This window comes from Triticum urartu, chromosome 1A, assembly GCF_056163025.1.
Source record: "Triticum urartu cultivar PI428250 chromosome 1A, HENAU_Tu73, whole genome shotgun sequence".
NCBI classification, from domain to species: Eukaryota; Viridiplantae; Streptophyta; class Magnoliopsida; order Poales; family Poaceae; genus Triticum; species Triticum urartu.
Genome location: NC_141873.1, coordinates 488,293,072 through 488,318,778, shown reverse-complemented (window position 1 = coordinate 488,318,778; position 25,707 = coordinate 488,293,072). Strand labels below are relative to the sequence as shown.

At 44.2% G+C, this 25,707-nt stretch overlaps 3 protein-coding genes across 6 annotated transcripts in view; all 3 read right to left on the bottom strand.

The window, feature by feature from the left end:
* The window catches only part of LOC147991858 (uncharacterized), a 43,650-nt gene extending 29,963 nt beyond the window's left edge, over positions 1-13,687 (bottom strand). The window contains exon 1 of the mRNA XM_087539281.1: positions 12,968-13,687. Coding sequence (XP_087395407.1) covers positions 12,968-13,687 — 720 coding nt within the window. The remainder of the gene's footprint in view (positions 1-12,967) is intronic.
* Positions 661-12,904, bottom strand: LOC147991859 (uncharacterized). The gene is made up of 3 exons (XM_087539282.1): positions 12,176-12,904; positions 10,510-10,593; positions 661-945 (listed from the first exon to the last, which is right to left on the bottom strand). Exons 1-3 carry the CDS (start codon positions 12,491-12,493, stop codon positions 676-678), a joined length of 672 nt encoding a protein of 223 aa, XP_087395408.1. The 5' UTR covers positions 12,494-12,904; the 3' UTR covers positions 661-675.
* A 4,617-nt stretch (positions 13,688-18,304) lies between the features above and the next one.
* On the bottom strand, positions 18,305-23,545 carry LOC125536169 (uncharacterized). Of its 4 annotated transcripts, none has more exons than XR_015605928.1 (6): positions 22,251-23,545; positions 21,381-21,453; positions 19,668-20,416; positions 19,306-19,548; positions 19,096-19,209; positions 18,305-18,638 (listed from the first exon to the last, which is right to left on the bottom strand). XR_015605928.1 is itself a non-coding variant. In XM_048699334.2 (3 exons), the coding sequence occupies exons 1-2, from the start codon at positions 23,470-23,472 to the stop codon at positions 21,422-21,424; spliced, it is 1,254 nt and encodes a 417-aa protein (XP_048555291.2). In that variant the 5' UTR covers positions 23,473-23,545; the 3' UTR covers positions 19,667-20,416; positions 21,381-21,421. The 4 variants fall into 4 exon arrangements, 1 of the variants encoding a protein (XP_048555291.2); XR_015605922.1 differs by having other exon boundaries at positions 19,370-19,548; XR_015605934.1 differs by having other exon boundaries at positions 18,305-18,633; positions 19,370-19,548.
* Between the last annotated feature and the right edge of the window lie 2,162 nt (positions 23,546-25,707).

Sequence of the window (25,707 nt, the reverse complement as noted above, 5' to 3'; positions counted from 1 at the left end):
AAAATAACATAAAAATTACATGACCCCTCAAATAATAACATAAAAAAATTCAAAAGGTATTTTTATCAAACACATCTTTTTGAATATGTATATTTTATTTTCTTCTAAATTATATTTAATTCCTTCACACTTTGATGATGGAATATTTGCTTTGTAATTGCAACATAGGTTCAAATGATGGAACATTTGATCTTTTTGCTTATTCAAATTATGAGTTGATGGAATGTGTGAGGATGAACAATTATCAGTAACTTTACTAAACCCCATGTACTATAATTCATGACAGCCATTTTGGAACATTGCGACATTCAATATTTGGTATAATTGGCACATGGGCACAGCATGTTGCACTTGCCCACAGCATAGACAAGTGTTGCAGCATGTCTCAAGCAACACTGAAGCGCCATTTGTTTTTTTCGCACCATCGAAACAACAACTAAACATGAAGGAAGCATTCACCACCATTAAAGATAAGGCCACACATATATAGATAGCATTCTAATAGGTAGCAGGCAGTTCACAACAGATCCAGTTCAACCACACAATACATTACATTAATATATCAAGTTTTCTCGCAGTTCAGACCCAGATGCAGCTTTCCCAAAAGTAAAACATCATCAAATATACTGATGATGAGTACGGCTTCCAGCTTCTGATGATCAGCATGATGTACAACTACAGGTCAGGGTTTCTCAGGACCTTCAGGAGCGCCTTATGCTGACCAATGATCCTGTAGTCATGACTGGAGATCGATGTAGCCCGGCAATGTTCCATCAGATGCTCCAATAACCCAGACCTGGGCTTGGGCTTGCTGCAGTAGGGGCACCGGTACTTTTCATTCCTCCAGTTGTAGTACTTGGCAGGTCCTTGGGCCCTGATCTTCAACACCTCCTTCTCTTCAAAGGACTCGACGTTCCCCTCGACCACATCATCTCTAGATTCATACTGCATAAATTAATGACTGACATTAATACATTATGCATTCAAAAACTATAAACACATAATACTAACTGAAAGCACAAGTGCTCCCTAGGTGGTTTTGATAATTGATGACAACATATCTCTTATTGGACTAACATTTCTATCTAGCATGTTTCAGATAAGTTCAACAATGGAGTGGCATGGACTAAAGGTTGTGGGAACTCCTTCAAGATGCTAAGGACAAAGGATTGGCTAAAGCTTCAAGCTCAATACTCTTCATTTTACATTTTAGTGATCCAAGATCACATTGAGTCCATAGGAAAAGCCAATACTATCAAGGAGGGATGAGGTGTTGCTTAATGAGCCTCTTGCTTCATGTGCTTAATGATATGCTCCAAAATCCTCAGCTACTTTCCCACTTCCACATATGACCTAAACCCAAAGCCAAACTCGGACCTACCGATTATTCCTATCCGGCGCCACCGAGTTTCACCTGTCATAAGCCACTGCCAAACCCTAGCAATTCGGTTCTACCAATAGGGATCTCGGTCTCACTGAGATGGGATTGCAAACTCTCTGTTTCCTTTTTGTAACTTTTCGGTCTCACCGAAAGAGCGAATCGGTCCCACCGAGATTGCAGTGTAAACTCTCCGTTTCCTTTTTGTAACTTTTCGGTCTCACCGAAAGAGCAAATCGGTCCCACCGAGTTTACCTGACCAACTCCCTGGTTAGCTTATTACCAAACTCGGTCTCACCGAGTTTGTGTAATCGGTCTCACCGAGATTACGTTATGCCCAAACCCTAACCATATCGGTCCTACCGAGTTGCATGTCAGTCCCACCGAAAATCTCTAACGGTCACTAGGTTTACCTTTTCGGTCCGACCGAGTTTGTTGATTCGGTCCCACCGAGATTGGAAAACTGTGTGTAACAGTTGGATTTTGTGTGGAGGCTATATATACCTCTTCATTCGTGGAGAGATCCATCAGAACACATACACAATTCCAACTCATATGTTCTGAGAGAGAACCACCTACTCATGTGTTGAGACCAAGATATTCCATTCCTACCATATGAATCTTGATCTCTAGCCTTCCCCAAGTTGCTTTCCACTCAAATCTTCTTTCCACAAAATCCAAATCCTATGAGAGAGAGTTGAGTGTTGGGGAGACTATCATTTGAAGCACAAGAGCAAGGAGTTCATCATCAACACACCATTTGTTACTTCTTGGAGAGTGGTGTCTCCTAGATTGGCTAGGTGTTACTTGGAAGCCTCCGACAAGATTGTGGATTTGAACCAAGGAGTTTGTAAGGGCAAGGAGATCGCCTACTTCGTGAAGATCTACCGCTAGTGAGGCAAGTCCTTCGTGGGCGATGGCCATGGTGGGATAGACAAGGTTGCTTCTTTGTGGACCCTTCGTGGGTGGTTGCTTCTTCGTGGACCCTTCGTGGGTGGAGCCCTCCGTGAACTCGCGCAACCATTACCTTCGTGGGTGGAGCCCTCCGTGGACTCGCAACCGTTACCCTTCGTGGGTTGAAGTCTCCATCAACGTGGATGTAGGATAGCACCACCTATCCGAACCACGGGAAAAACATCGGTGTCTCCAATTGCGTTTGAATTCTCCAAACCCTTCCCCTTACATTCTTGCAAGTTGCATGCTTTACATTCCGCTGCTCATATACTCTTTGCATGCTTGCTTGATATGTATTGTGTATGTTGAAATTGTGCCTAAAACTCCACTCAAACCAAAAAGGCCTAAAAATTGCAACTTTAGCACTAAGTGTCTAATCACCCCCCCCCCTCTAGACACATCTACTTCTAGATCCTACAAGTGGTATCAGAGCTTTGGTCTCCATTGCCTTGGTTTAATCACCATTGGAGGAAGATGGATGTGTCTACCTTAGGGAGTCTTAGACATAGAGTGCCTATTCTTGATGGAGAGTATTTTCATGAGTGGAAAAATGAGATGCTTGTAATTTTCAATCAATATCATTTGAACAAGTATATTGCTAGCCCTTGTGCACCTCATATTGATCCTTTGCATCCTACCCTAGATGAAGATATTGACATGATTCGCAATCTTAGAACTATTGAGCTCATTATTAGAGGATTGCCCAAAAATTTGATTGCTAGTTTGCCTACTCTTAATTGTGCCTATACTATATGGAAATTTCTCGAGGAACGATTTCCCGATCATTCCTTGAAAACTTTGGATGAAATTCTCCATAAATCTATTGCCTTGAGTAAGATGAACTCTAGTGATCCTAGTTTTGGTAATTGTCTATTTGAACTTACCAATCTTAAGCATGCTAAAGGAGATGTTGGAATCATTAGTGATATCATATTCGAAGCTATAAGAATTCATAAAAGTGACCACTTTGATGATCATTTATCTAATGAATTACCCTCTCTAGGAAATGATGAGTCACAAGATCATGATGAACATGGATACTATGATGATGATGATGACAGTGACTTCGATCTTGATGATGCAATGAGACATTTTGGTCTTATGGCAAATCTTTGGGGATATGAATCAGGAGGAAAGGAATGGGTTCTTGATAGTGGATGTACTGATCATATGACCGGAGATGAAGAGATGTTTCGTGAGCTTGCTGAAAATGACGGCCCTCGAAAATATGTCACCTTTGGTGATAATTCAAAGGGTAAAGTGGTTGGCCTTGGTAAGGTGGCCATCTCACATGATAGTTCCATTCAAAATGTCATGCTCGTTTAATCTCTCGGCTACAACTTACTTTCAGTATCTAGACTTGCTGATTTCGGTTTGAATGACCTATTTACTGAAGTAGATTGCCAAGTATTTCGTCGAGACAATCATAAAATGGTCTTTATGGGTATGCGTAGAGGTGATCTTTACATTGTCGATTTCTCTAAAAAGGCACAACCTAAAACTTGCTTTGTTGCTAAATCCTCAAAAGGTTGGTTGTGGCATAGACGACTAGGTCACGTTGGCATGAGAAACCTTGACAAGCTTATTAAAGGAAATCATATCCTTGGAGTTAACGATGTCATATTTGATAAGGATAGACTTTGCAGTGCTTGTCAAGCAGGTAAACAGGTTGGAGGAAGGCATCCCGTGAAGAACATCATGACCACAAGAAGGCCATTCGAGCTACTTCATATGGATCTTTTTGGTCCCAACGCCTACAAGAGTCTCGGTGGAAATTCTTTTGGTCTAGTTATAGTTGATGATTTTTCAAGATTTACGTGGGTGTTCTTTCTTAATGACAAGTCGCAGGTCCAGAAGATCTTCAGAAACTTCGCTAGGAAGGCCCAAAATCAGTTTGACGTGAAGATCAAGAAGGTTCGGAGTGACAACGGAACGGAGTTCAAGAACGCAAATGTGGACACCTTTCTTGACGAAGAAGGGATTTCACACGAGTTCTCGGCTACGTACACACCTCAACAAAATGGAGTTGTTGAGAGGAAGAACCGGACGCTCATCGAAATGGCAAGAACGATGCTTGATGAATACAAGACGCCGAAGCCCTTTTGGGCAGAAGCGGTTGAGACAGCTCGTCACGCAACAAATCGCCTATATCTTCACAAGCTACTCGGCAAGATGGCATACGAGCTTCTCACCGGTAACAAACCCCAAGTTGGATACTTTCGAGTATTTGGCTCAAAGTGCTACATTCTTGATAAGCATCGTCGTTCAAAGTTTGCTCCTAAATCTCATGAAGGTTTTCTACTTGGTTATGGCTCAAACTCTCACACTTACCGTGTCTACAACAATTTCACCCGAAAGGTTGAAGAGACGGTAGATGTGAAGTTTGATGAATCTAATGGCTCGCAAGTAGAGCAATTGCCAATTGATGTAGGAGACAAAGACCCTTCAGAAGCAATCCAAGACTTGTCCATTGGCAAAATTCGTCCAACGGAGGTGAAGGAGAGTACTTCATCCGTCCAAGTGGAAGCTTCTACTTCACGACAAGGTGAACCAAGAATCGACACGGAAGCATCCACAAGTGGGACACACCAAGATGAAGAAGACAAGGAAATGCATCAAGACGGACATCAACAACCTCTTTCTCCACCACGACAAGAGAACGACGACGTCAATAATGAAGAAGGCCAAGAAGAAGAACAAGATGAAGAAGATGTTCAACGAAGACCCAAGCAAAAGCTCTCACGAGTTTGAGCAAGAATTGCCAAAGATCATCCCGTCGAGCAAATCCTCAATGATATACAAACCGGGAGAATCACTCGCTCAAAAACTCGTTTAGCTAACTTTTGTGCAAACTATTCATTCATCTCTAGCATTGAACCTATGAAGGTTGAAGAAGCATTGGAAGATCCGGATTGGATAAACTCTATGCATGAAGAGCTACACAATTTTGAGAGAAACCAAGTTTGGACATTGGTTGAGAAGCCCGACAACAACCACAACATCATTGGTACCAAATGGGTGTTTCGCAACAAGCAAGATGAAGATGGACAAGTGGTTCGCAACAAAGCACGTCTTGTCGCCCAAGGGTACACACAAGTCGAAGGTATGGACTATGGTGAGACATATGCTCCCGTTGCTAGACTTGAGTCCATTCGCATCTTACTTGCCTATGCTAATCACCATAATATCACCTTGTACCAAATGGACATTAAAAGTGCTTTTCTAAATGGTGAAATAGAGGAGGAAGTTTATGTCAAACAACCTCCCGGCTTTATCAATCCTAAGAAACCAAATCATGTTTACAAACTTCACAAAGATCTTTATGGTCTTAAACAAGCTCCTAGAGCATGGTATAAATGCTTGACCAAGTTCCTTATTACAAGTGGTTTTGAAATTGGTAAAATTGATTCTACTCTTTTTACTAAAAGGTTTAATGGAGAACTATTTTTATGCCAAATTTATGTCGATGATATCATATTTGGTTCAACTAACCCTCTCTTTAGTGAAAAGTTTGGAAAGCTAATGTCAGAGAAGTTTGAGATGTCTATGATGAGTGAACTCAAATTCTTTCTCGGTTTGCAAATCAAGCAAACTAAGGAAGGTACATTTGTCTCTCAAACGAAGTACACCAAGGACTTATTCAAGAAGTTCAATATGCAAGAATGCAAAGGTATGTCTACACCCATGCCTACTAGTGGACATAATGATTTGACCAAAGATGGTGAACCGGTTGATCAAAAGGTTTATCGCTCTATGATTGGTTCATTGTTATACCTATGTGCTTCACGTCCCGATATTATGCTAAGTGTGTGCATGTGTGCACGATATCAAGCTGCTCCTAAAGAATGTCATCTTAAGGCTGTGAAAAGGATAGTGAGATATTTAATCCATACACCAAATTTTGGCATTTGGTATCCTAAGAGGTCTTCTTTTGATCTTGTTGGCTATTCTGACTCGGATTATGCCGGAGACAAGGTTGATAGAAAGTCCACTTCGGGTACTTGTCAATTTCTTGGTAGATCTCTTGTGTCTTGGTCTTCCAAGAAACAAAACTCGGTATCCTTATCCACCGCCGAAGCGGAATACATTGCCGCTGGTTCATGTTGTGCTCAATTACTTTGGATGACCCAAACTCTTAAAGATTATGGGATCTATGTGAAACATGTTCCACTACTTTGTGACAATGAAAGTGCTATCAAAATTGGTCATAATCCTGTACAACATTCTCGAACTAAGCATATTGAAGTTCGTCATCATTTCATTCGAGATCATGTTGCTAAGGGTGACATTGATCTTAAGCATGTTCGCACCGATAAGCAATTAGCGGATATATTTACTAAACCTCTTGATGAGAAAGTGTTTTGCAGGTTGAGAGGAGAATTGAACATCATTGATGCTTCGAACTTGGAGTAGAAACTCCATTGGATACATGCAAGACATGAGCTTATGACTAATCCATGATATATCTCTTATGATAACTATCTTATGTCTTGGATATATTTGCACCTTGCATGTTGTCTAACCCATGTAGGTGCTTGGTTGAATCTAATTCCATGAGATTGCGACTCACTCACATCTTGAGCAATCTCTACATCACCAAGACTCTACACAATGGTGGTTGAAGACAAGGAAGCACAAAACCATTCAAACATATCCTTTGACAAATTCTATGTTGAGCTTCATGATTGTCATTTTTGGATACACAAGTGCTCTTCCTTGCAAGAACTAACCCATGTAGGTAGATGAACTCAAACTCCAAGTGGTGCTCCCAACTCTTGATGAGCTACATCAACCTTGAGCACCCACACAAGTTCAACTACATGAGCAAGAACCACACCACCACCCAAGGTATGTTATTCCATCTTAGAGAAGCTTTACTCCAAGACATGAGTCAAAGCAACTCAACAAGATGTGAATACATCAAGATGCTTAAACGAAAAATGGTAACCCCATTTTGAGCTTAAACGATGAGTATGACCTATGATCAAGTGTTCTCACTTGACTCCTAAGTCAATATACTCTAACATAGGTGACTATGTCACTGCCCAACTCTAGATGAAGTTCTCTTGTGTTCTTTTCTGTGTTATTGCATTTGTCTCATGCATGTTTATTTTCTTTCTCTTTTTCAAAAAAAAAACTTCATCTAGATCTTTCAGTTTCTTCTCTTTTCTCTTTGTTTCTGTTCTGCAGTTTCTGCATTCAATTCCTTGCAAATCCTTCAGGTAATTCATTGCAAATCTTTGTGAGATCCTACATGTCTAGTGAGCTGAAGTGACAAATGTTTTTCTCTGTGTAAACTCGGTTTCACCGACTTGTAATTTTCGGTCCAACCGAATCCTTTCGGTACCACCGAAACATTCCACTCGGTGCCACCGACTTCGCAACAGGAAAAACAATTTGCCACTTGTTCTATATTTCTTCTGATCCAGCTCTACTCAATGAATCTTGTCCTCTTCAAGCATCACAGTTTTATCCATTGCTTTGTGCTGAGTCTCAAGGACCAAACCTATACGATGGATTCCAGAAAGCCCTTCTTGTAAATTGATGTCAAAGGGGGAGAGAGAGATCACATCAAAGCTTGTAGGAGCGAGAGATCACATCAAGGGAGAGAAAAAATCTCAAGGACCAAACCTACAAGAGAGAAAGTATTAAGGGGGATAGAGAGACTTCCAGGGGGAGAGAATACTCAAGGATCCCAGATGTCCCAGATGCTTGATGCTTGATGTTCAAGAGGAGAGATGTCACATGTCTTTTTAGGGGGAAAGACATGTTCATTTGTATCTTTCAGCTCTGATTTGCTGTTCCTTATCTTCTCCCAATATCCCATGTAAGATTCTGGGGGAGCAAGACACCTAAGGGAAAGAAATCAGTCAAATTCATTGCATATCTTTATTCTTGGGGACATGTTGAATCCAATGTGGTACCTTGTACTCACTCTCTACATGTCATCCCAGTCTTGGTATTCTTGTGGTTTCTTTTGTTTGCTCTGGCTAGTGGATGTACCTGTGTTATCTAACTTTGTTTGTGCAGGTTCATTCCATCCTAAGCCAACTCAAGACCATAAGGTAAGTATATGCATCAAAATCATGAGTATGAGGAGTTCTTGCTTATGTACATACTGTTTGCAAGAAGGACTCATGAGAATGAAGGTATTTTCCTTGATAATCTTTTGCTCTGATGCATATGGCCAAGATACATGTAACACATTGCCTACTATGTCATGGTTATGCTCTCACATGCCTCTATATTTCATATTTACATGAGTGCATACATGTAGGGGGAGCCTATGCTTGTTACATGTCCTTCCAAAGCATTACTTGCTGTTCTTTATATCTTTATCTAAAGCTTTGATGTATGTTGTCATCAATTACCAAAAAGGGGGAGATTGAAAGCACAAGTGCTCCCTAGGTGGTTTTGATAATTGATGACAACATATCTCTTATTGGACTAACATTTCTATCTAGCATGTTTCAGATAAGTTCAATAATGGAGTGGCATGGACTAAAGGTTGTGGGAACTCTTTCAAGATGCTAAGGACAAAGGATTGGTTAAAGCTTCAAGCTCAAGACTCTTCATTTTACATTTTAGTGATCCAAGATCACATTGAGTCCATAGGAAAAGCCAATACTATCAAGGAGGGATGAGGTGTTGCTTAATGAGCCTCTTGCTTCATGTGCTTAATGATATGCTCCAAAATCCTCAGCTACTTTCCCACTTCCACATATGACCTAAACCCAAAGCCAAACTCGGACCTACCGATTATTCCTATCCGGCGCCACCGAGTTTCACCTGTCATAAGCCACTGCCAAACCCTAGCAATTCGGTTCTACCGATAGGGATCTCGGTCTCACCGAGATGGGATTGCAAACTCTCTGTTTCCTTTTTGTAACTTTTCGGTCTCACCGAAAGAGCGAATCGGTCCCACCGAGATTGCAGTGTAAACTCTCCGTTTCCTTTTTGTAACTTTTCGGTCTCACCGAAAGAGCAAATCGGTCCCACCGAGTTTACCTGACCAACTCTCTGGTTAGCTTATTACCAAACTCGGTCTCACCGAGTTTGTGTAATCGGTCTCACCGAGATTACGTCATGCCCAAACCCTAACCATATCGGTCCTACCGAGTTGCATGTCAGTCCCACCGAAAATCTCTAACGGTCACTAGGTTTACCTTTTCGGTCCGACCGGGTTTGTTGATTCGGTCCCACCGAGATTGGAAAACTGTGTGTAACGGTTGGATTTTGTGTGGAGGCAATATATACCCCTCCACCTCCTCTTCATTCGTGGAGAGAGCCATCAGAACACATACACAATTCCAACTCATATGTTCTGAGAGAGAACCACCTACTCATGTGTTGAGACCAAGATATTCCATTCCTACCATATGAATCTTGATCTCTAGTATTCCCCAAGTTGCTTTCCACTCAAATCTTCTTTCCACAAAATCCAAATCCTATGAGAGAGAGTTGAGTGTTGGGGAGACTATCATTTGAAGCACAAGAGCAAGGAGTTCATCATCAACACACCGTTTGTTACTTCTTGGAGAGTGGTGTCTCCTAGATTGGCTAGGTGTTACTTGGGAGCCTCCGACAAGATTGTGGAGTTGAACCAAGGAGTTTGTAAGGGCAAGGAGATCGCCTACTTCGTGAAGATCTACCGCTAGTGAGGCAAGTCCTTCGTGGGCGATGGCCATGGTGGGATAGACAAGGTTGCTTCTTTGTGGACCCTTCGTGGGTGGTTGCTTCTTCATGGACCCTTCGTGGGTGGAGCCCTCCGTGGACTCGCGCAACCATTACCCTTCGTGGGTGGAGCCCTCCGTGGACTCGCACAACCGTTACCCTTCGTGGGTTGAAGTCTCCATCAACATGGATGTAGGATAGCACCACCTATCCGAACCATGGGAAAAACATCCGTGTCTCCAATTGCGTTTGAATTCTCCAAACCCTTCCCCTTACATTCTTGCAAGTTGCATGCTTTACATTCCGCTGCTCATATACTCTTTGCATGCTTGCTTGATATGTATTGTGTATGTTGAAATTGTGCCTAAAACTCCACTCAAACCAAAAAGGCCTAAAAATTGCAACTTTAGCACTAAGTGTCTAATCACCCCCCCCTCTAGACACATCTACTTCTAGATCCTACACTAACTCAATGCAGAAATAACATTTGAACTAGGCCTTACCTCGTACGGCTCATCTTCATCAGACTCATAGGGGTAGAACCCAGTCTTGTCCCACTTCCTCTTGTTGCCCACAAGATCCTCCTCCTCCTGCTATATTGTCAAACAAGCACATCAATTACAATGAATTGAATTGCAGTTCACAGAATGTCATTACAAATAAAATTGTGAATGTGAACCACATTGGTATGTTGCAAGTGACCAAATGCTTTCCTTATAAATACAGAATCTAAGCAATCAATCAATAGACAAATGATGTCCTTCATAAATGCTAATGAAAATGCAAGCTGGATTCTTGACATTCTCTGGATAAACCCAACACTTTATTTTTGAGGGAATTACCCCCCCCCCCACACACACACACACACTACTTAGTGGAAACATATAGTATATTTTGTTGCTAGGATCCTGCGTTGGAATGTTTACTTCACACTTTACATATAATATATACTAATTACAGAAGGCAACTACAAATTTTAATATGCACAAATTACTGTTTTTGGGACAATGCAGCAAAGCTCCTACACATATTAACATAATGCAGTAGTTAATTAGGTACAACTTCAACTATAAATGCATACATCTCCAACAAACATCTAAAATTTCATTACTTACCTAAACAACAATAAATCATACTATAGATGAATCTTGTATCATCTAAATCAATTCATTGGCACATCTTAATTAATGCATTCCAAATCAAATATGTTTCCATCCAGTATCATTGAACCACAGATCAAATCAAATAATCATAAATGTCAGCAGCATTGAACTACAGATCTAATAATCATATGACATCTATCTGACCTTAAATTCCCCCTTAAATAAGGTATTCATCCTCATACTAATTAAATGCTAACAAGCAAAAATTCAACTACTAATCTAATAAGCATCTGAAAAAACCCCAAGATACTTTTATCTCTGAAGCAACAGCATTGCAGAGGATGTTCAATGTTGTCAACATCTCTGAAGCAACGACAAAATTCCTCTACTAACCCAAAGTAAATAAGCATAGACTGCCCCTTCTCCTCGACCACGCTTCCCCTCTCCTTCAGAAGCCCCAATCCAGCACAAAAAAATCCAGCCCTTGAGAAGCTCTTTTTGATTAACATGACAACACCCAGTACATGAGCACATCCTTCACTATATTTACAACCAAACTAATGCACCATCTAATCACCTCACGTAGACAATTTCCAAAAACACAAGGCCATGCACAACCCATCTCATAGCCTCTGCCTGACAGGCATCAATCAATCATCAAATAACTGCAACTATGACAACATGCATCAATCAAGCATCTAAGAATTGCAACTATGACAGCCATAATCCCTAGAACTAAGCATCCATTTAATTAATCATCAAGCCAAAGAACTAAAGCAGGCACCAACCCAAACCAATACAGAAGTATATATTTGACTCCAAACACCTAAAGAATTGCAAAAATTCCACTACTAATCTAATAAGCATCTGAAAAAACCCCATCCCTCAATCTGGCTACTTCTAACCTAATCTAATAATCATATGTGGTCCACCATTCTTGCACGAATCAAATACAGGAAAACCCTAATGCAGAGAAAACCCTACCTCCAACAAATCTAACCAAGCAAAGTTCTGGCCACAAACCCTACAATCTAAAAACTACCAACTAAAAGTTAGCAGCGGATACCTTCTGCTCCGCTTCCTCCTCGCCGGAGCCGGCCTTCACCTTCTCCACCTCGTGCGCCTCGCCAGAGCCCGCCCCCACCTTCTGCGCCTCGCCAGAGCCCGCCTCCACCTTCTGCGCCTCGCCGGAGTTGGCCAGAGCGGGCGCATCTGGCTGGACCGCGCCGCTGCGGCCCGCCCCCGCCTTCTCCAGATCTCCAGCGGAGGGAGCACCGCGCTGGACGCCGGCACGCCCCCTCACAAAGGTGCCCGCAGCGATCTGCCGCGCCTGCTCCACCAGATCTACACCCCAATCAGGGCGCTCGCCTCCTGCGTCCGCCATTGCGATGAAGAGGATGCGGTGAGGGAGACGAGGAGGTTGGAGAGGAGAGGGAGTGGGGAGTGGAGAGTGGAGAGAGGGAGAGGATGCGGCGGGGAGAAATGGTGGGCGATGCGGCCGGAGGTGGTTGCCGTCCACATTTATATGATGGGACAGTTTTGGCAACTACCCGTGACACGTGCTGCCCCACGCGCGGCGGCTTCTTTTTTTTTGCGGGGGGCGCGCGGGCACGGACGGCTTCACGCGTGCACGAAAGGCCGCCGTATACGGACGGGCATACGTATACAGCCAGGCATACGATCTAACCAGGCCCGTACGGGCCTTCCAGGGATCTTCGACGGCTATACGCGGGGGCAACAAAGACGATCGTGCCCCTCGTTATGAACCGTTTTTGGTTCATCCTGGCCGTTGATGTGTTTTCCCACCCCGCGTTCAGCCCGGGGGGAGCACCGGAGCAGAAACGCTCGGCAGCTCGACGAAGGAGAGCTCCGGCCGGTCGCTGAACGGGTCGGCAGAGATTGCGCCCCAGGCCAAGTCGACCCACCACAGGCGGCCGCCGAATGCCAGCGCCTCCTGGTCTATGTCCATTCGCCCCTGGCACGGGGAGAGCGGGACGTTCTCCCACTTGCCTGTTTCCGAGAGAAACCGGAGCATGTGGTTCCCCTCCTGCAGGTCGGCGACGGCGAACTTGCCAGGCGGCCCGTGCCCGCGATCGGCTTGGGTGAGGAGCCCCATGTTGGGGCCGCACATGACGTCGGCCTCAGGGTCGGAGCCGGAGTCCGGGAGGCGGCGCAGCTCGCGGGTGAGAGGGTTGCAGATGAAGCGCGTGACGCTGGGGATGTGGGTGGGGTCGAGGCCGTAGAGATGCTGGCGCACCCGAGCGGCGCCGGGGGCGACGAAGCGCAGGTCTAGGCAGGAGAGGAGGAGGAGGCCGTCGCCGCTCGCGGCGGAGCCGGAGCCGGCGAGCGACTGAACGACGTCGTCGTAGGGGCCGGGGCTGCCCCTGGTCTTGACGAGGCGCTCCGGGACGCATAGCTCGGAGACGTGCGGTGGCTCGGCGAGGCGCACGTCCGCGCTCGCCGCTCCGACGAACTCCGCCGAGCGGTTGATCATGGCCCACGGGGGGTGCGTGGAGGCTGTGGCGAGCGAGCGGCGGAGGCCGCCGGACAGACCTAGGAGGCGGCGGCGGAGAGGCATCGGGCGACGCTGGGTGCGCAGGCTGAAGTGGGGAATTTTCTCGCTTGGGGTGGAGAGAGGGGAAGATTCTAGGTCCCGGCTCACATGGACTGGGTGCACGTCGACCACTTTCCGGGGGGGGGGGGGGGGGGCAGGAGGAAAGTGGCGTGTGGTTCTTCCACCGGGAGAGAGCTCTCGGGGCCACACGTCAGTGATACGGTCCATTGTGGTGTAGTCCACGGACCAGCTTTCGCATTTTGGACTAGCGAGGCTTCATCGAGAAGCCAAGGAGCGGCGCGTTTGAGCAGCTGTTTCCCATCGGCTGCCGTTTTCCCGCCAGAACTCTACTAGTGGTCTTTCTCCCGCCAAAATTTTACTTCCTCCGTTTCTAAATATAAGTCTTTTTAAACATTTTAAATGAACTAAAACATATGAATATATGTAGATATATTTTAAAGTTTAGATTCACTCATTTTATTTCGTATGTAGTCACTTGTTCAAATCTCTAAAAAAGACTTATATTTAAAAACGGAGGGAGTAGTATGTTGGGCATCTAACCTTTTTCTTTCTTCAAAAAACATATTCCGCAGACGTGTCAATGAACGAGTAACTCTATCTAGACGCAGCTTCGGTGACTTCACGAAGCCAAGTCTCATTGTGACTTACCCCCCTTCATCAGCCATCCATTAAAGATCCGACGTACAAAATTTACTGAACTAAGTTTTTTGAAGTGATCTGAAAAATTGAAAAAAAATCCAATAAATCATAAATGTTTCGTTTTGTATTCTGTGAAAGTATCAACCCATTTGGATGTATCGTTTCTGAATAAACATGTTTATTTATATGAGCTCAAAAGGCTATTTAATCACAAACCATACATCCAAATGGGTTGAGACTTTCCCGGGATACAAAACGAGACAAATCAGCAATGCAGCGTCAATGGTTATTTGGAGCAAATCGTCAATGCAGCATCAATGGTTTAAGCAAAGATATGTAAATATACAACTGTTATAGTGATTGGCGATTTTAGGAGCCGTCCATCCAGCCTAATCTGACGGTAGGAAAATAGAAATTACGAGGAGTTACAAAACTAAAATTACGAGAAATTACATATAACAGCGGGACCGTTACAAAATTTTGATGGGGCCAGTTAGTTACTTCGAGGGTAGATCCGTCAAGAAAATTCCCCATGGCAATGTCGTCTCGCGATCCCTCATCTCACGAGTAGACACTCATGGGCACCGCAGGCGGAACCTCGCACCGCGGCAGCCCTGGAATACTACCGTCCAAAAATTGCCCGGCTACCTCCCGCAGCGCCGGCGCGGGGATCTGGGCGACGGCGGCGGGGCCAGGTCCTGGAGGCAACCCCGGCTGTGCTTGGTTGTAGTGGTCGCGAGATGGAGCCGCGGGCGCGAGGACCTGGGTTAGGAGCTGGTCGTAGACGCCGGCGCGACGACCTAGGCTTGGTCGTAGTGGCCGCTCCCCCACGGCCCTGCCGACGCCGGCGCGAGTTCCTGGAGGCCAACCCCTGGCTGGGCATGGCGTAGTGGTGGACCAACGGAGCAAGGTATCTCCCTGCTCTTCTCTTCCCCCCTCCCTGCCTGCACGTTCAACGTCGAGCAACTACTCCTTTCACCACCTTCAAATAAAGATTCAGTTAGTAGTTGAGCAGTGACCACACCTAATGTAGCTATTGCAGAACATGGTTCGTATTGTTACCCTGAAACTCTGAATCCTGTGTTTGGTGTTATTTGATCAAGCTGACAGTTAGCAATACCCCTCTGCTGCCATGACTTTCACAGTTGCCAAGGCCTATAAAATTCTCATTCGGGAGACTACAACCATTCCTGCTATTGCCTGGCTTTGGAAAGCCTGCACTCAACTGAAACATAAATTCTTTTTCTGGTTGTTGATTAACAACATGCTGAACACCACAGAGCTCCTTCGAAGGAAAAATCTACAAATTATGCTCTGGGGAAGAAATTCCTACAGGTTCGGGTCAAAAAACTAGTGAAAGTGAACTCCTTTTTTATGTCATAACCCATACCTTATTTCCAATAATCTTTCATAGCCACAACCTCCCAAAAAAATTTGTATCATAGCCACATGTCGAGTTCTACCGAAGTATTAAATGTCTTTCACTTATAGTGCCAAATACCAGTTTTGATGAATGTCTTTTTGTAAGTATCCATACTTTTGTAGACATCTTTCTTCAAGGATAACTAATGTATCCTAATCAATGTACTCCATCCGCCTGAATTTACAAGGCTTATTTGATTCGTCTTTACATTAAAAATAAGTTGGCAAAAAAAGGAGCATTTCAAAGCTTGACATTATCTTAGAAAAGTCACAACGTAGGGGGAGCAACGTCGTCATCAACTTTGAAGGCCACGTTGTTGCAATCTTCCAAATGTGCTAGCAGCAAAAAAAGATGAGTGCATGTTGTTAATCTTCTTGAAACAAAACTCTCCTTTTTTCAAATTGCTTTACTAACCATTCTCTGTTTTTCAAGGATGAGTAAATTACAGGCAAGCAGGAACCAGCAGCTGCTTCTTCCATCGATTCTGCAATCCCCGGTCCATATTTTTGCTGATAACTATCCATCAGTTCCTAGTTTGTATAGAGGCTGAACTTCTTGTTTCAAATACTTGGAGAACGCTTTTGATCCAGTGGCAACTTACGGGAATAATAATGTATGTTATAATGTCACTGAAGGGAGTTTCACAGTTTGTATTGTATGTCATGGACGCTGTCAGATTATGGTCAATCCATTTCATGTAGTTTACTTTCATTTCTTGCGAACATATGTCATGTACAATAAATTTTAGAGTCCGGACAGGAATCTAGGAACCAATGATGTTTATCGAGTGAAACAAATTGCATTATGGCATGTTTACAGGGATCAAATCTCTGCGATGATGCTCGAATTGAAGTGGTGTTTGTTCAGACTAACGCTATCAACATACATGAGAACAGAGTTTCATACTTGAAGTGAGCAAGGCATGCTCCGAGGTACATCCCCTAAGCCTGAACTAGTGAACGTTGAACGACTGAAGACAAGTGCCTGATTGCGGGGTGTTCTTTTCGCCGCCGCGCCCTCCCATCAACCTCTCCCCACCGCCGTGCAGCAGCCGCCCCGGCCATCCCTCTAAATGTACTAACCCCTTGAAATTCTTCGGCGAACCAGCACCACCCCCACCCCAAAATAGACAAGGGGGAGATGCTACTCCCTGTTCCACCCCCTGCACCCTAAGATGGGCCCGAACGACTAAGATCGATACTTGTAAGCTCGAACGAGTAAGATCCATACTTATGAGCTTGAACGAGTAAGATCCATACTTGTGTGCCCGAACGCCTCATAGTGGTACTTCCGAGTCTCGACGACTCAGAACGGTACTTGTGTGCCCGGAGAAGTAAGGACGATACTTTTGACCTCAGACGACTATGATCGGTACTTGTGAGCTAGGACGACTCCCAGTGATTCGTAGTGGTATGTGTGGGCCCCATGACCCAGAGTGATTCGTAGTGGTATTTGTTAGCCCGGACGATCCAGAGTAACTAGTAATGGCATTGGTGGTCCGGACGACGTAAAGGGGCACGAGGTAGTATTGGTGGCCCAACCCATAGTGGTACTTGTGGGCACACAATTAGCACTATGGGTAGTTCGATCCCACGACTACATATGCGTCGTTTGAACCCAGAACGACAAGTATGGGTCGTCCAGGTATACAATCACTACTACAGGTCGTTTGAACTTAGAACTTCAAGTATGGGCCGTCCGGGTCCACAACCACCACAATGGGTCGTCCAGACCCACAACTAGTACTATTGGTAGTTTGATCCCATAACTAGCACTAAGGGTCGTCGAACCCAGAACTACTAGCATGGATTGTCTGGACCGACAACTAGCATTACCGGTCATCCGGACCCACAACTACCTTAACAAGTAGTCTCGACACAACTAGCGGAGTGGATCGTCGGGTCCCTCGACTAGCACTTCAGTGTGTCTTGACACAACACTATCACTACGGGTCGTCCAGGCGACTAAGATCGGTGCTTGTGGGTCTAGAAGGACTAAGGTCAGTTCTTGTAGGCTTGATCTACTAAGATCTGTACTTGTCGACCCGAATGACTCAGATCGACATTTGTTGACCCGAACAACTAAGATCAATACGTGTGGGCCTAAATGACTAAGATCGATACTAGTGAGCCCAAACGAGTAAGACCGGTACTTGTAGGTCCAGCCGACTAAGATCATTACTTGTGGGCCCGAATGACTAACATCGGTACGTACTTCCGTGTGTTTTCACTCATGTCGGGACGAAGGGTATCCTTAGTGACATTTACTTTACAATTTTGGAATGTTTTTCTTTCGCAGAACAGGGATCAAATCTATGACAGAACTGTACTTACCCACCAAACATTATTCTTTGCTTAGCGGAATTGTGATCTCATTGTATTATGCACCAGCAAAATATATAACGAGGCAATGACAAGAATAGGCGTGCAATCTAGCAACCCCAACTTTATGAATCTTCAGGAGCCCCAGCAATACAACGCCCAACAAGGTCATGCGCCCGTCTAAATTTCTGTAAACCACAAGGCGAGCAATACAACCCCCAATACACACACACAAACCCACAAAAAAATGCAACTCGTTACTCTGCCACATTTGAAGAATACAATCAAGCTACATGGATGGAAAACCACACGGCCTAGTTCATCAGAACAATGCTGCTCATATAACCATAAGATTAGGCATTTGCTATAGTCAGAAGAAATGATCCAATAATGCATCTGCAAGAACAAGAAACTGCGGCGTCGCTCGCCCATCTCTGTAGAGATAGTAGCAGGGAAACCTGGTATGATCCCAAATACATCCCATTCAGATCAGTTTCCACATCACCAACACTATTTCCAATCTTCATATGTACATGACCTCAAAATGCCGCCGTTGAAACAAGGCCCTGCACTGCAACGTCCATCATGGACGCCCACACAGAACATTAGTCCTACTTTTGGTCAGAAGTATTAGTAACATTTTCCTAAATAAATGAGGCAGCAACCTTGTAAATCCGTGAAGTCCAACTCTACTAAGTTCCACTCAATACAAATCAATAGGAGTAGATATTTTAAACGAAAGATAGATCCCCATTCCCTAAGAACAGCAAACATCATTAAAGGACGTTTGTACTGAAGTATCACATTCTGATGGCAAAATTTCATTTGCTCTCTACCCACTTTCAAGGTCCAGTCTTATTATCTTTGAGCACTAAAATTTGTAGAAAGCATGATTAAATAAGCTATTATATGAAGGATATAGATGCACTGCTCAGGCTTCATGGCAAGTAAACTGTAATCACTAGCAGAATTTGTTACAGAGAATGGAATACTTGAAGAAAATAATACTACCACAAAAATAGCAGTACCTAACAGCGCATGATACAAAAGTTGTAGATTAGATCGATGGCAAGGCCAGTTCAGACTGTTATGTACACGAACCATATGCATATGCCCACACAATCGGGACTGTTTCCATCATCCTATACCACAAAAACATGATTAGTTACAGAGAATAAAATACTATTCAGCTGGGATTACAACTTGATAATAGGACCACAACCGCAATAGTTCCCTACCACGAAACCCCTTGTAGCTGAAAGTTTGCTGCCATCATCTCCTACACAACATGTATGCACCTACCTTTAGTGTGCGGGAAGGTCGCCGGCGGCGCTGACTAAGGCAGTAGGGTATCCGACGTATGGTGTAGAGCAGCAGTTCCATTAATTAGACGTGCAAGCAATCCTTGTGAGCAACGATTTATACTGAATCCCAAAACATGAAAATGTAGAGCAGGAACTGAACTGGGGATTGATTAATTCCTGAAAAAAGAACAAATTTTGGTGTTTTCCAATCCTCCATTACTCAAAGTTGAAGCCAACATAAATCAATCAAGAGCTGAAGACGAGGTAAAGAAAAAGGGGTTGTGGGGGAGAGGAACCTGGATGGCGGTCTGGCCGCAGGGGTCAGGGAAGAGGCCGGAGCCGTTCCACGCCTTGGCGACGAAGTTCCCGATGATGGCGTACAGGGCCGGCCGGCACGCGGATTGGATGCGCCACGACCGGCCGGAACCTTGGCGGAGGAGTGACAACAAGGTCGCGGACTGCCGCTTCTCTTTTGGATCGGGGTCGCCGCGTGGGGATGATCTAAACGGCGCACCAAGCTACCCGTCTACGAGCGGGATGTGCGGCGGCTATGCGGAGAAACCGATTCATTCGTGCGTGGGGACGGCCTCTGAACATGCCGTGAGGAACGGAAACGGACGAGCGACTCAAGTACTATTATACCCTTTTAGAAAAAAATAAATCTTAAAATAATTTTCCCAGATCCAATGGCTAGAAATAATCAGAGGTGGAGTTACATGAAATTATAAATCGTAACTCCCCAATCACTGTAAAAGAGCTCATGTAAATATGATATCGCACAAGAGTAACATGTCCAAGCACCAATCCTTTCTAGGAATGTATTTTCTAGCTAGTAAAACACGACATACACGATGCTCATGCCCGTTACTTGCTGACTGATTTAGCAATTTGACTGCAATGCTCTGTTGTGAACCCATAGTCTGCAAATTCTCCAAGTTTTCCCTCGATGAGATACAGTAAGTTGATAGCAAAACTCCATCAAACCAAGACTTCTCCAGATTTCCCCCAAAATGAGACCCCACCATCAAGGATTAGACACCACCACCTGTTAGTTTTAAGAAACATGAAAAATAAAATTAGAACATTAGGGACATTTGAACAGACACGTCAAGAGAATGAGTGATATGGAGAAGAAATTCAGAAAACAGACACGCTACTACAACCCCATCAATATCTATTTCTCAAATTGATACAAAACAGTGAGTTATCGTCCAAACACGTTTATTTTCTATCCAAGACTTGATTGCAGCTGAAAAGTACACCACGATCAATTTTAATAAAGATCAAGCTTCAGTTTCAGGATTTAATCAGTTGGTCATACCGTTTTAGGAAAAAGTAGAGACAATGGTGATCATGATGACAAGGCTAGATACATATATATATATATATATATATATATATATATATATATATATATATAGACACACACACACACTTCATGGTTCTAATACAGTGGTGACCGGACGAACAAGGCTAGGCATCCTTTATGCCTTGCAGTTCAGAGACACTAATACACCTAGATGGAGGGATGTATAAGTTCATGCTAACACAGGGACCGGTAATTTGGCAGCCTGACAAGTCGCTGCCACAATAATATATATGAATGGAATCCTTCACACACACAAAAGTGAATGGACGAACAAGTTCAGGTAGCACATAAAAACCATTCTATGGAGTAGGTGTGTTTCTAGTTTTAGCCAGCAAATATTACTAGTTGCGTAGAAACACCAATTACAATACAACCAACGAGAAACTGGTATTAGTGATAGCCAGATGTTGGACAACTAATACACAGAAAAGCAGTTGAAAAGAATTGTAGTGATTGGCAAATATGTGCACGACGTTTGCTTTCAATCCATAAAACTGCATGAATGGCGTAAGAGATACTGCTTGTAACAAGAATGCAGCATCCTAAATAGGTGAGTGGATGAGATACCACGAACAATGGATCAACAAAGAAGTATCAGCTAAAACGAAATGACGAGAGTCATCAGCTGGTAAATTGCTACCTTCGTCTCTTCTACTGGATGTCTGAGCGAACCAACACGTCTTACAGAGTCTTGTGTTTCCCGGTGTCCTTACCTGAAAAGTGTTAATTTGATCAATGTACAAGAATTTGACAAACAGCAACACTAGCACAACAGAATTACAAGTTTACAACAGTATAGATTTCTGTGAATTGCATACAAGAATTAAATAGCAAAAAAAAAAAGGCATGGTAACTACAGCAGATTCCCAAGAATTCAGCAGTGCATTAATAACCAATAGCACAACAATAGTTACGTAGAGGATAACACTTGAACAGTATAGAGGAGTTACTAAAAGGATACAACAGATTTAAATCCATAAGTTAGAGAGATGGAGATAAAATTTAGAGCACACAGTGTAACATCAAAGCAACCAAAACCTTGCAAAATTTCCATTCAAAGTATAAATCAATTACATTACCGTGAATATGTTCAAAGGAAACATCTTTATAGCCAGGACAACAGGAGGAAATGACAACAGATGCAAAAATTTCTCCGTGCCCATGATCTATATGAGCTTTGCAATCCCAATTGTTACCAAACACATGGTGCATAAATAATTGTTAATAAACACGATGTATCTCTAAATTTTTAGCCATCTGGTCATGAGACAAGCATTATCTCTATTGGACGATTTTGACATAATGATCAAAACAGATCCACACTAGGATAAACAAAATATATTGTGCCGAAGATGACCCACAAAGCACCTTAGGCATTATGCACCTAAAACTGAAAGTATAGCTGACAAGTACTCTCTCTCTAAACTAATATAAGAGCGTTTAGAATACTGAAGTAGTGATCTAAACGCTCTTATATTAGTTTACGGAGGGAGTATGTAATATAATATACCTGCAGAAGGGATCCGGCTCGATCCAAGCCACGGAGGAAGAACACATGGTACAGAGAAGTCATTTCCATACAGATAACTCCCAATCACCATCTTCATGTTCATGTCCACGACGATAACGTGTTTCTTGTCAAGCGTGAGGTACACCACATTGGCGTCAAGTGGGTCAAGAAGCTCAATTTGTGGCGTCTTCCCCGCCGGTAAGGGCAGCCATGGGTGGCATCCATCCGCCCAGAGCTTGCTGAGCGCCACCCGGTGCTCCAGCGTCCAGCCGGTGGCATCCTTGTCGAGCACAAAGGAGCTGAGCAGAAACGGTTCCTTTCGAGAGACCTCGACGTACCGCAGCCGCCCTTGGCTTGCATCCACGCGCCGGTACTCACTCCAAGACACCTCGCCCTCGGCTTCAGGCAGCGGGCTCCTTGCAGGCAGCACGCTGCCCCTCGGCAGCTCGATGAAGGAGAGCTCCGGCCGATCGGTGAAGGGGTCGGCGGAGACTGCGCCCCAGGTCACGTCGACCCACCACAGGCGGCCGCCGAACGCCAGCGCCGGCTGGTCGATCTTCATTCGCCGCGCAGACGGGAGGTGGCACGGCGAGACCGCCACGTTCTCCCACCTGCCCTTTTCCGAGAGAAACCGGAGCATGAGGTCCCCCTCCTGCAGCTCGGCGACGGCGAACCTGTCAGGCGGCCCGTGGCCGCGATCGGCCTGGGTGAGGAGGCCCATGCGGAGGTTGAAAAGCGGGGAGACCTCGAACTTGGTCACGCGGTCCGGGAGGCGGGTTATCTGGCGCGTGAGAGGGTTGAGGACGAAGCGCGTGACGCTGGGGACGAGGTCGGGGTCGATGCTCTTGAGCGCGTCGGTTTGGGGTGGCAGCCGCAGCGGGCGGCCGACCTGCCTGGCGACGATGCGGGCAAACAGGCGCGTCTCCGCGTAGACGAGGAGGAGGAGGCCGTCGGCGCTCGCGGCGCAGACGGCGCCGCCATGCCCTTGCACGAAGTCGTCGTCGGGGTCGGGGAGGGGGCCGGTCTTGAGGAGCTGCTCCGGGACGTACACCTCGGAGACGCGCGGCGGCTCGGCGAGGCGCACCTGCGCGCCCGGCGCCCCGACGGTCCACGCCGAGTGGCACATCGCGGCCCACGGCGGGTGCGAGGCGGCGGTGGCGAGGGAGCGGCGGAGGCCGCCGGAGACGGCGGCGGAGAGGCGTAGGAGGTGGCGGGGCGGCATCTCGCGGTCCTGACGCCGGTCGGCGGCTGCAGGTGGGGATTTCGTTGTGGTGGTGGAGGGGAAAGTGGCTCGGTGCACATGGAGTGGGTGCACGCAGCATAGATAGATACCAGGGAGGTGGCAGGACGGAAAGCAGCGTGAAGTTGTTCCACTGGCTACTACACCGTGAGGGCTCACCGGGCCCGCACGTCAGTTAGATAGGTTGAGGATTGGTGCATGGACCGAGTTCTGCATTATGAACAGCCGTACCATCGCACAACTGGCTGGACCTCGGACGTCACCATTTTCCCGCCAAAAACCTCACCGGACCTTTTTTTTAGCATCAGTATAGACACAAGCGTTCATATACACGCGCATATACTTACCCCTATGAACGCACACACATACACTCTACCCCTATGAGCACCTCTGAGAGACTGAGCCGGCATATCATCTTGAGATTTACGAAATCACCGTAGGCACCTCGTCGTCGACGGGAACGTCTCCTCCCACTGAAAGCGCATCGCCGGAAATCCTGAAATAAATTCAGGAATAATGCGAGCACCAGGATTTGAACTCTGGTGGGTTGGGAATACCACTGTCCACCTAACCAACTCTGCTTTTTTTTTGAAATGAAAATTCACCGGACCTGGTGCTGGGCAGCGCGGAATCGTTCCTTGGTTGTGCGTTCGTTTGTTTGCTAGTTGTATCCGCTGCGGTTTTCTTTGTTTTTTTTTCTATTCTCTTTTTTCCCATTTTGGTTCTTTGTTTCTTCTCCGGATTTTTACGGTTTCTTCACTGATTTCCTTCAGTTTTCTATTTTTCTTCGTTTTTTAATTGGTTTAATTTTTTACCGGTTTTTCTCTGATAATTCCTTTTTCTTTTTTCTTTATTACTCTCTTGGTTTTTCTTAGGTTTTTTGGCTTTTCTTTCTTTGTTTGTTTTCTTGGTTTTCATTGGTTGTTTCCATTTATCTTTGCTTCTTTCTTCTGTTTCTTCAGTTTTCACCATCTTTCTCTTTTATTCTTCAACACATGTCTAGTTTTTTCACAGATATTTGTATATTTTTCGTGTACATCATGAATATTTTTTGTATACATGATTAACATTTAAAAAAATGCATGTTTGGTGACTAATTTTTTCATTAACATTGTATATTTCTGTTATATATTAGGAAAATAAATTAATACATGTTTTAACATTTTTGAAGTATATGATTAACATTTTTTTGCATGATTGACATATTATAAATTTATTTTTTTATGTACAATTTTTAATACACTTTCTATATTTTTGGTATACATCTAGAACATTTTTTATAAGCCTTTAATATTATTTAAGTAATATATTAGCATTTTTGTTCATATTTATGTTTTGATGTCTACCATTTTCATACATGTTGTAAGTTTTTCATATACATTAGAAGCATTTTTTAACACATTTAACATTTTTTGAATACATGATTACCATTTTTTTCAAACACATGTTTTTGAACATTTCTTGTTTGAATATGTGTTATTTGTTATTTCAAATACATCTTGAAACATTTTTTTCCAAGTGCTATCAGCAGTTTTTTTAAGTTTCACAAAAATTTTTTCAAACATAAGTTTTTTAAATATTTTTTAAAGTTTCTATGCAAATATAACAAAAATAAAAAGAGAAAACGAAATCGAAATCGAAGAAGGGACTAAGGAAACAAACGAATGAAATCCGAAATGCACGGACAATGCAACTCGGTCGGCCAATTCCCACGTCCCTTCAATGAGCGGATGCTCTGTCTTGCTTGAAGTGAGACATAGGGGAGCCCTTCCATATGTGTTTATCACTTATCCTCCTTCTCACCTTTATCGACGATGGTCAGTGCTCACACAATCACAACGCATTTGAATGTGGTTAGTCCTAAGACGTCTTTCTTTTGGCATAAGATGAGAAATCTGCTTTCTTTTTTCCCTGTGAATTTTTGCCGCGGCATGCATGCGTGATTATAGATGGTTTCTTTCATCTCCAGATTGGCACTGGTACGAAAGAAAGAGGGATCATGCACTATTGATTAACGTTGCATCCTAAATAGCTTTTTTTAAATGGTGACAGGTAAAATAACATCATATTAAGATTCTAGACATTTTTTAATCAAATTCCATATATAACATGTTAAAATTGAATTTAGGGTTTAAAAGATATGAATATTTTTGAAAAGCATTTGATATGGACTACGGGTTGATTACTAGAAACAACATGTGGTTCTCTGCAAAAGTG